The 12,018-nt window shown below is 32.2% G+C and overlaps 1 protein-coding gene and 1 long non-coding RNA gene across 3 annotated transcripts in view; one reads left to right on the top strand and one right to left on the bottom strand.

The window, feature by feature from the left end:
* LOC118201628 (uncharacterized) overlaps positions 1–12,018 on the bottom strand; it is a 52,145-nt gene that overhangs the window by 15,671 nt on the left and 24,456 nt on the right. The gene's annotated exons all lie outside the window — the stretch shown is intronic.
* The window catches only part of LOC118199634 (uncharacterized), a 286,569-nt gene continuing 275,171 nt past the window's right edge, over positions 621–12,018 (top strand). Inside the window, exon 1 of one of the 2 annotated variants that reach the window (XM_085816829.1) lies at positions 621–684. In XM_085816829.1, coding sequence (XP_085672955.1) covers positions 673–684 — 12 coding nt within the window. In that variant the 5' untranslated portion in view covers positions 621–672. Of the gene's footprint in view, positions 685–737; positions 896–12,018 lie in introns of those variants that run through there. The other variant, XM_085816806.1, reaches the window with a different exon arrangement.

Here is a 12,018-nt window from a genome sequence, read left to right as displayed (position 1 = left end):
GGACTGGGCGGCAAAATTTTTAGAATTTGGAAAGGGAACGGGCGGCTGAATTTTGCAGTTGCACCGGGCGGCAAAAAAGTCTAGCGCCAGCTTTGCATGTATCTGAAGGTATTAATCCCAAAGTAACGATTTTGTAGATTCATGATTTTAGTGTAGTGCCGACGATAACCCCCCCCCCCTTTCAAGCTATTCAAAGAAGACACCAGTTTTTAGAAATTACATTTTTTCCCTTACTCAGTTATTTTACGTATTATACATATTCGCAGATTATATAATACATATACGCAGACGAAATTTTCATTTGTTGTAAACTAAGGAAAATGAACAGAAAGCGTCTTGAGAGAAGCAATTAAAAATGAAGGAACCAGGAAAAACCATCTGAAAAAACATGCTTTTTATTTCTCATTAAGTTCCCCATTTGGAAAAGTTAATAATTTATCTGGCAGAACCAGATAGGCCATAATTTATCTGGCGGGTTATGACGAGACGTGACGTCATAACTACGTCAAGTTTCCCTCAACAACTTGTTATGCCACGATGATGGGTCATACGTCGTAAAGTCGCCAGTACAAAGGTGAAAAATTAGCGCATGCGCATAAACAATCAACTTTGTCTTATCAGGAAATTCAAACAGCTGTACATGCTGTGCGGTGACTATTTGTTTACTTGCGGATGATAATCATGGTATGTGTCATAATTTATTTTTACTGAAGTACGATTTACATGTGGTGTTTATTGTTAATTTTAGTAAATCTGTTAACTCTGAATTTTTAAAAGTGTTTACTAACTCATTTCCCGCCTACGATTAGAGCCGGCAATGTGAATGAATGTTCTTAGGGGGTTGTGTATTTATAAAGGTTTTAGACGTTTGGTGTTAAGAGTAAAGCTTCTGATGGTAAGTGAATAAATTACTTCATTAATAATCTGCAAAATGTATTTCAGATTTAAGTTAAATCAACTGTTTAAGCCAAGTGTTTCAAAAGAGCTGTGTTAGCAAGCTCATTCGCTTGATAGATGTTCCACTTCAGTTTCTTGGTGCTGTATTTTGACATATTTGAAAACATTTAAGCGAAAAAGCCAGGTGTGTTTTTTTATATAATCCATTTATTGTGTATTTTTAGTTATAATAGGAAATGAATTTATGTTGGACATGTGGTTATACAGTTGGCTTGCTGGATGTATGGTTTTAAAGTAATTGTATAACATCAAGAATTCAAATCGCAACTTCCTGAGAAACAGTTATGACCCCAAACTAGGGTTAAAGTAAAATTTTTAGGAGAAACATTAAGAAACACTTGAATTCTTCGGAATAAACCGAACACCGGGTTTAAACTTCTTAACTTTATTGACCACCGTTGGCCGTACAAATAAAAGATTAAATTATATGAATTTTATTCTATCTACTTCTGAAAGGTTTAAATTTTTTTTTGATACATTTCATTTCTTTAAACTTCTCATAAATCTGTGAACTAGTCGCTTTACTGTGTAGAACTAAACAGTTTCGTAGGTTCAGTTTCACGAATAATTGATTGTCTTCGTACTGCAATATGTACTAGAAGCTAAGAATTAAAATTATTCTTATCTTCGACTTCTAATGCGTAATGAAGTGTATTTAATAATTTGTATAATTTGAAATTGTTATTGATTATTTCTTTACTAAAATAAGCAGTACATTATATCAGAGATATAAATAATTGTAGCCAAAGGTAAAACAGTTTTATTTTATGCCATTAAACAAAAGGAATTTTGTAATGTATCTTTGAATATGCAGCACCTAAGGTAAGAAAGATATTTGTCTCCATTATTCTGAATATCAGATTCAAGGTCTGATAAAGGCAGTCTAAGACCTAAGCGTAGGCATAGCCTTTTTCCGGAGCTACATGATATCTTTTTCTGGAGAATTTAGCAGAGAATTTTTTCTTATGATTAATTACAGCTGTTATAATAATAGACTGCATTCATATGATGAATTGAGGATCATCTGTTATTTGTCTGTCCACATTATAGTTTAATTAATATGTGATTGTAAGTATATCAAAATCCCAAAGATCTTAATTGTCTATGTATACAGATGAAAGTGTGGATTAGTATTGCACTTTGAAAGAATTCATAAAGTTTATTTGCATATCAGAAAATTCCAATCCAAAAACTTATTTTCAGTTAGATGCAAATTAAAAAAAGGGTGAGGGCAGAAATAATGAAATGATCTGCAGAATTCGTCAAACTGAACTATAAATACGAGACAAAGTCAACTACATTTAATCTTTTTTATTGGACGTCTAAAAATGTCTCGTATGGTTATTAGATTCTTAAGAAAATTTCAGGAATTGTGAAGTCGGTGCACTTTTACAGTTAAGGCTGAGCAGAATCTAAATTATTTTTATATCCGATTATGTACAGTCGCCAATACTTATCAGTAGCTACTTCAGAGTATTACGTGACAGCTTTAATATTAACAAATCGGAAGTTTTAGCAATTTTTCGGCTGCTCATTTCAAAAGATTTATCTGTCTTTTAAGTACTTTCACTATGAAATGTATTACACGTGCTTCTATACTAAGCGCGATTATATCATGGTTGATCAGTTATAAGCAAAAAATATCGTAATCGGAAAAGCATCTGATATGCACTTTTACGAACAATCACTGTAGTTCAGGGCGACTTAGAACCGGCTCCAGTGTTTTGATGTTCTAGGCGTCGCTTGAGTCTGCGTCTTGTATACATTAGACACTTTTAAGTCAAAGCGAAATATTTTGTATTAATTGTTCCTTGTAAGAACACTTTAGCTGACGCCTCATACAGTTAGCGTCCGAAGACGCTGCGTATGTCGCCTATGCTTGTAAGACATTCTATACAATCGGGCAGGATCACTAATTTTTTTGGTTAATAGAGCGCCGCTTGATACCATACGTAAATATTGGCGCGAAATCTAATTAAAAATAGTAATTTCAAACCAAATTATGTTATACAAAGAATTGATTTAAAGAATGGCCATTTTATTAAACCTAAGAACAAGTACAGAAATTCACAAATAAGAATGCATGTACTTATTCTAATAGACAGTTTTTTGCAGTCTACTGAATTCTAGAAGTAAATAAACCAGTAGAAATACCTGAACCCACGAAAAGAGCATCCACTCCATAACCATTTTTTTTTTTTTTTTTTTCCGCGACACGATCTTCTGTTGCAGCAACCTTTCATCGTTGCTGTAATAGTAAAGTATAATTTCATTTCGTGGTTCACCTGACACAAAGGTTCGCCGGAACAAAGCCTTTCATTATGGATGATTCTTTTTTCTTAGAGGAATTTAATCGCGACTGTTTGTCATTTGACAAGTCATGTGATCCGTATTATTTTTTTCAAAGAAATTAAAATATAAAGAACACTTCAAAGAAGCAACTGAAAATCTCGAAAGGAAAATTACTGGCTCCATGTCCATTCTCCCTGTTTACTCGGAACAGTACCTTAATTCAGGTACTCCTGAAGTTAAAAGTATACTACATTTGGTGCCTTGCCGTCCAATTGCGAATGATGCTCCGTTAACCGAAAAGTACGGATAAATACTTATTTTATAATGTAAATAAGTGATCTTATTGATTTTATGCGAATATTGAAAACTTTTTCAGAGGACATTCAAGTATCAACGCTTTGTATAAAAATAGTTCCCTGAAAATAAACTAAAGAATTGAAGCATCTATAAGGGGTCAGTAAATTACAATTTTTTCAAAGTACTTGCCAAAAGAATTTTTGCCAGTTCATGAGGAAATTTGTCAGTAGATTACTATTGATGTGGACTTTCTAGTATAGGAATTCTGGAAATTTCATCGTATGATTATTAATGAGGTATTGTGAGTTTTTTAATACTTAAGTTTTGGCTACTTTCTGTTTACTCTCCCTCCCACCATCACACACACAGTTATAACATGTTGTAATACTGCCCTGTGTTTTGGCACCTTTTCGACTATACACGCGACAATGACTAACTCAAACACGCGCATGTGACACACACGGGTTTGAATGTACATGGATATATACGTTTTATATTCATCCATTATTTTTCGGAACGTATTCACTGGCTTAAAAATGTAAATATCGGCCACATAGGTTTTTTTTCTCATAAAATTCTTTGTTTCTTAGAAAATACTTCTTTTTATTATTTTTGAACAGAACACTATGAGCCGTAAAGATAGCCAAACATTTTTCGCCAGTTCAGAAGTCACCATATGGGTTAGCAACTTTTCGTTCGACTGCGGGTAATCAGAAAGTATGAATTATTGATTTGGTAGGTACTCGCATTGAAAATACAATGTCACGGATCTTTTTAACTAAATCATTTGAAAGTTGTGATAACAGTTAAAAATATTTTAAATGAATTTTAAATTTCGCTTAGTAATTATCAAAACATGCATAAAGAATAGCAATAATATCGCAATGGTTAAAAAAAAATCAAATTTATTTTCTATCTGAAAACTTAAGTTTAGGATATGTAAGACATTCTTGTTCGTTACACTTTGTCATTCAAATATAGTGACAGCTAAATATTCAATTTTTAGACTGACATTTATTTCAAATAATTGTGCCACTTCCTGTTGCCTTTTCTAATTAATTAACTTGTTACTGAGTCGGCGGAATTGGCAACGGAAAAAAGAGGCAGATTGGAATCCCGTCCATGTTTGCGTTGTTTATAGCTTCACGTACATGATGCTAATAAAATTAGTTTATATTGAAAGATCTCTTTCAATCATAATAAATAGCAATAATATTGCAGTGGTTAAAAATAAAATCAAATTTATTTTCTATCACAAAAATTAAGTTTAGTACATTAAGACATTCTTGCACATTCTTGTAATTCAAATATATTGACAGCTAAATATTAAATTCTTAGACTGACATTTATTTCAGATAATTTTAACATGTTATAATAACAATAAATAACTTACTTTAATTTAAATTAAACAGATTGTGTAAACATTCTAAGTTTTCAGAGTAATTTTACCAGGCGAAACAAACCTTGAAAATAAATGTTAATAACCTAGTCTGGTACTTACGTATTATCACTACCACCTTGGCGCATTTTGGCGAATTTTAAGGGAAAAAACAAAAAATTATTTTTAGTGTGAAAAATTATATATTACATATGTATACATCTTCAACGGTATAATTATTCCAAAAGACAAACAGTAAATCTACTAACAAACGGGTTTTGTTTTTGCTGTGGTGGAAATTTCGTACCGATCGCTTTGAGAAAGAATTCAAAGCATTGTTATTTTAGCGATTTAATTGCAAAATAATGTCATCCTGCAGAAATTTCACCTCGCTTTTCTTCTACTTCAGGAAAATCCTACTAGCACAAAATTTTAAAATTGAGTTTTAAGATAAAAAATAATCATAATATTTCTATAAAAGCCTTTGGAACTTGGAATACAACAAAAAGAACGCGTCTGAAATTGGCAACGTTGGAAACTGAATATTTGTCATACGCATGGTTGCCTGAATGATTGTCATGTGCGTAGTTACCAAAGTCTGGTACATTCTGAAGCTTTGGCGATTTCTACTAAAGTGGTTCTGATAATACGTAAGTACCCCTAGTCTATTTTTCTTTTTTTATTAAATTTTTCTTCAACGTATAAGTCAAAATACATATATTTGTATGTAATAATTATAAACTTCATTATTTCTGATGTAGCTTGATACTTGATGGCGTTTCGATTCTCATAAATTTTGCAGCCTTGGAGAGATATTCCTGGAAATAATCTTCATCACCTTTTGCTGATGCTCATCGGTCAATCGGGTTCCTTTTCTTCAATTAATTCTTCGATTAATTTTCAGTTGTGAAAAGAAAAGTATTCACATAATAATAAACTTATTCCCAAGCAAAGTGATTTAGTGCAAAATTCGTAACTGAGCATATTTATTTTTGTGAGAATTTTTATCGCAATTTAAACTAATTAGCTTCGTTTACAGATTTTCTGATGTGTTATTAATGTTCGATTTTAAAGGAAATGAAAATAATTTTAACTTCTAACAATTAAAATCTTGAAATCTTTGTAACACCATACTTGAAATATCTCCGGGGGCCGCATGAAATTGCTTCAGGGAGCGCCAGTGTGAGACCACTGCAATATACGATTAGTTTTTGTTATGGGTTTTTCCATCTTCGTTTAGGGAAGAATGATTTGTTGAAAAATTATACCAAAGATTTTCAATTCAAAATTCTAAATTTAGAAAAAAGGTTTCACTTAACCATTTTTCTTCCTTTTCTCAAAAAAGTTCAAAATTCTGGGATGAGCTTAAGAGGTAGAAAATCATCAAGCAGTACTTGAAGCCTATTTTCTGTAGAAAACACTTTATTTCTCACTATTTTTACCAGTCGAACAAGAAAACAAATATAGCTACAAGACACTATATACTATCTATATAAGAGCACAGACTATACAAAAAGAATTTCAGCCTGTGTCAAACGTGTCTTCTTCTTTTTTTTTTCCCCCTTAGAGGCTATTTTCGACATGCTTTAAACATCATAAACGTAATAGAAATGAATGTAACTTTTTTTAGTCGAAAGGGACGAATTTTCGTTTTGCGATTTTGCGTTGTTTCACTATAAATGTCCGTTTCACTTTTCAAACTGTTGTCACCAAATATTATCGCCTGTATTATATTTGATGTTGATGTATTTAATTATGGCAAAGCACACGAGGGCTATCTGCCTAAAGGGAGGGATGCCTTTCGTGGAGGACTTTCTAAGGGAAACTGGCTCGTATACACGTTACACATGGGGAAAACCACGAAAACGCCCATGCAGCCAGCCCGTTCGCGGGATTCGAACCTCAGACCGAACTACCAGTGTTCAGCGTCTTTACCGCTCGGCCGCTGGTGGGCCTGTATTATATTTGAAGAAATTAAATAATGAAGAATCTCCATACATGTATGTATATTTCTCGCATTGTGATAAAACAATGGTACCTTGAGCTATCTAATTTTGAATGACGTAATCCTACTGCGGATATGGGCATGTGGAAGCCGAAATTTGAAATTTGTTTTATTATCGATTTCTTATTTTGTAAAACTTTAACGAATTTTTGATTAACAAACTCAACAATTTCAAAGCGAGCCATGGCAACGTTGCACAGAAAAAACATTTTTATCTCTAGCGCGCGAGACTCTGTATCGGGAGTTCTAATGAAATGCCCAATTTAAAACTATTGTGAGATATTGCTCTTGAACTGAACTTTATGGTTTAAGTGCGAAGAACGTGATATTTAATAAATAAAGTTAACAGAAATGTCCCCCCCCCCCAAAATAAAAGAAAAACTCGCCCATTTGGACGTAATTTAAAATCTGAAAACTTTCAGATTTTCTTTTCTTTTTTTAATCTTTTTATTTATTTATTTATTTATTGTAATTATAATTGCTACATTCCCATTTTGCAGTTATATCTTTAATGTGATTTTAATGAAAACATAAAGTAAGGAAATTTTGAACGCGTTTTTAAGCAAAATATACTCGGAATAATGTTTTTATCGGCAATGATTGTGTACAAAACAAAACTTACTTTTTCCTCCCCTCCGAATGAAAACTAATTTTTCCGTATTTATATATTTGTTTTAACTTTTGGTATGTATACTTGGTTAGTAGCTAAGCCACTTTCAGGTTTTCGCTCCATTTTTTAAGTAATACCGTTTTGGGTACTATTCCTTTTTGAGGACCGTAAAAAATTGCAACGAAAATGTATGCGCAAAAGCGCCCATTTAACAGCGCGCCAAATCTAGCGTACGATTTCAGATTGCGTAAGTTTATATACTTCTATAATTCTTAAGATGCCATTGAAATACTAGTTTAATTTTTAAATCCTTTATTAATATACTATGGATTTAACAATTTGGTAATTGATCATGACGAAAAGTCGGCAACAGAATTTTGGGTAAAGTGCAGAATCACCCACTGTTTGACGCGTTTTTACGAATTGCACATACTCGGTATCCATGTGCACATCGATCTATTTTCACTTAAAAAAAATAAAAAAATCCCAGAATTGCACAAAAATAGCACTGCGCACACTGTACACATCGACCTATTTTCACTTAAAAAGTAAAAGAAAATTGACAAAAGTCAAATTGATTTTACCCTTGTTAAAAGCGGCAAACAAATAAGTGAGCGATTCTGCACTTTACCCAGAATATTTTCAAAGAAAAGGCATCATTCATTATAGAAAATTATGTTTGAACAACCAACGAGATGAAATTATGCTTTAGCGATAAGTCAGTAGCGATAGCGATGCAGGCATCCATTCATTTATATATTTAGCAAATTTTATATAAATTATAATAATGATCTGAAATAGTTATTTACTTTTATGCTTCTAGTCATGTTTAGCCTTTTTCATATAAATTATAATAATAAAAAAGTATTAAATGAAATTAACCTTTCATCTAAATTAAAACATCAATCTTAGATAGTTATTTACTATTATACTTCCCTTCTTGCGTTAGGGTTGCCGCCATTATTTTTTGGCAGCACTGGCATCAAAATAGTTTGGCGATTTTTTATGGCCCTCGAAACCGAATAGTACCCAGTTTTGAATATCACAATCCATTTAAAACCCACTGGGTTTGAATGTCATCATCTGAAGATTACATCTTTTCGAAACAAGAGATTTTACAGTAATTCTCCATACAATAGACCGAAATAGCTTGTTTTCTATTAAAAAGTGTGTGGAAAGAGCGAACAATAGCCCAAAGAATATACATTCTTAAAGGAAGAAAGAGGAAAAGAAAAAACTGATTTTGAAATAAATTAGACATGAGTACGGCTTACGTATTCACTGATTCAATTAAAGGAAACTGCAGTTTTCCCGCTTTTAATTTTCGTGACCGTAATCTCAAAAGGCCTTTTTCTATTACATGATGTTGAAGATGCGGAGAAGTAGAATTTTTTAACTTTTTAAAACCGAAAACGGTTTCTAGACGAGCTGCCTTCCGAGAAAGAAAAGAAAATATGTTTAGCTTACTTGCTTTGAAATAAATCCTTTTTTCCCCCCCTCGTGAATTTTACAACTGAGAATGAATACGTAATAAGCTTCTAGTTAAATAACTGACTTGAGTTAAAATGGGATTTTATTTTGTTTATAAGAATTTTCATTCACAGGGTGACCAAACATCCCTGTACAGAACAATTCATATAATATAAGGAGTATAATACATGTAATAGTATAAAGGTTATGGTTATGCTCCACTGACCAGGCTTCCGACCTAAGGTGAAACCGAATAGAATGATGCCTGATCAGTGGAAAAAAACAAGCAGCCGCCACAATATAGGGGTGTTATCCTCCAAAGACATTTGCCGTTAATATATATTGTGGAATTTCCGAAGTTTTTGAAGGTTTGAAATGCATGACTTTTGGATCCCCTTGCATATACGAGTATATGTTGGACCCCGTATGGCAGATAACACTCGTATGCTTTATCTTAATCAACTTATAAGGTATTTCCTTCTTGGCCCACCTTCTTGGCCCACCTTCTTCCCACCTTCTTGGCATGCCTTAGTGGTGTGGTGGTCTGCACGCTAGGTATGTATTCCAGAGGTCCGCGGTTCGATTCCCGGCGAAGGCGTTTGCTCATTTTTTTTTTTTTTGTCTCTTGCTTTTAAAAAAAAAAGTCCTAATGTCTCTACAAACTAAACTAAACGATTTATGTAAAGAATCCATCTTGGGATCGAGACGGCTTCTAAAATATTTTTATTTCGGCGAACCACTACTAAAATGAATTATAATAATTATTTAATGAATTTATCTACTTAATAATTATTTTTATTTTTTATTGAAGTAGCGAGCCAGTTCTTAAAATTTTTGAATTCCATCATTGGTAATAACTGTGTGCATTGTAAACGATTAATAATTTTGATAATGTGTCAGTTCAAGTAATGAATAAGATAGTTTTGTGAGATCGAGATAGAAATATATAAAAAAATTAAGTAAGTGCGTCTTCATGAAATACTTTTTACGGACCTTGCGTCTATACGAAAGGAATATCTTGTGAAAGTATTTTTTTTTCGGGGGGGGGGATTTCTGCTCCAACTACATTTCATTCTTGGAAAAACGGGCGACAGAATTCACTCGTTTACGAATTCTAAGTGGACCATGTTGAAAAATCACAAAAGTCGATCTGCTGCTGAGCGTTTAAGACAACGGAACAATAGTGATCTTAGCAGATGCTAGCTGTATGGGTTATTTTTGTAGTTTCCCCCTTTGTGATATGAATACCGGCTTCTTTTCCCAAGAGAGTTCTTTACGAAGCCATCCCTCATCTTAGGCATATGGCGCTTTCACCCTTTGCCTTAACTGTGTAGGTACGGAGGGACATAATAAATTGAAAAACTAGAGAGACTTTTAATTTTTGCGACAAAATAAGATCAATCAAGGAATTATTAGACGGAGTATTCTACTTAAAAAGATTTATAAAAGCTGAAAAATTTAGCAGTATGCCATGAACAAACGTAATATGGACGCAAGTCCACTGGGATTTTTTTTTTTTTTTTTTTCATTTTCATCTTAATTATATTTTTTCGGATTTGTAAAATTAATAACTGATGACTCATTTCTATGCTTACAGAAGAGAAGGAGCTACGAAGCATATGATTTTTGTCCTAAGTGGATACCAAGGAATAAAATCTGATGTGGACACCACATAACTTCCTTATACTGTGTAATAAGTATATTTTAGAGCAATAAACTGAAATTAAATATTGCTAGATGTTAGACTAACTATGAGTGTTGTGTTGTTAGACTAACTACATCAGGATGAAGACTAGTGTTGTTAAACTAACTGTATCTATAAACTGTTATTATACATGTAGTTAGATTTAGTCATTTGTTGAAAATTAATTTTTTAAAATTTGATATCGCCCAAACATGGATATTTTAGTCATTTAAAACACTTTGGTGATTAGAAATGTATGACTACGTCCAGCGATTGCGAAAATAAAGCTCGAGTTAAGCCGGCTAATAAGTTAAGTATGTGTATATTTGAATTTAACAAACATTTTCTGTTCGTAAAAAGCGTAATAAGAGTTAATTAAAATTTAAATTTTAAATTATGAAATTTGAAATGCAAATAAATAAATGATTAATTATTGCTGCGAACTAAACTACAATATCATTTAAATTCTAAGAGCATATATAAATTAAGTGCAAGTATCAAAATCCATGAATAAAATATATAATATTCAAAAAAATTTTTAAAGACTAAATTAATTTGCATAGTGAATAATTGTTGAGCAGCAGGAGACAGATCAAGGGGAAGTTGCCTCCAAACCTAATTCTTCAATTACTGAATTCGTGTTTCGTCATCCATGTAGGCTTGGGTATAGTAATTTAAAACCAAAAGTAAATTAAAAGTAGTGAATTACTAAAAAAATTTAAGAAAAGGAATTTGGAGAAATTTAGAAAACAAATTGACAAAGAATCGAAATAATTAAAATAAAATTGCCAATGTAAAAAGAGTAGAAAATAAAAGTTTTCTAGAAAACCAAAGGAATTTAGAAACCTTTGCCTATTTGGAAACTTCCCCGATACGAATTATGCATGTAAATCAAAATTAAACTATATACAATCTATAAAAAATACATAAATAATACTAAAAAGGCAGGTAAATAGTATGTTTTAATTTAACTTACCAAACTATATTTGTATTTGGAGAGTGGAGCAGCGTACGTTTGGTACTGCCGATTCCAATAAAAAAGGAGGTTTAAGGATAAACTAGATGTTATAATAGTCTCATATACAAAATTTCAAATAAAAAATGGCCTATCTTTTTGAGTTATGCGAGATACAAACGTATATACGTACAGACGTCACGAAAAAATACCTTTTGAGTTAATTTTAAATCCATTTTACAGTCTGGTTCGGAAATAAGAGTCTTTTAATCTGTTCGTACGTACAGACATCACGGAAAAAAATCGGGAACGGTTAGAATGGAAATTTTTGGTGAAATATGATACCCAAAATTTGTAGGAATTACAATAT

This window comes from Stegodyphus dumicola, chromosome 1 (assembly GCF_044657685.1).
Source record: "Stegodyphus dumicola isolate Sdum_Otavi_A_Nest chromosome 1, ASM4465768v1".
NCBI lineage: Eukaryota > Metazoa > Arthropoda > Arachnida > Araneae > Eresidae > Stegodyphus > Stegodyphus dumicola.
The sequence above is the reverse complement of the archived record's forward strand: the minus strand, read 5'-3'. Positions and strand labels throughout refer to the sequence as shown.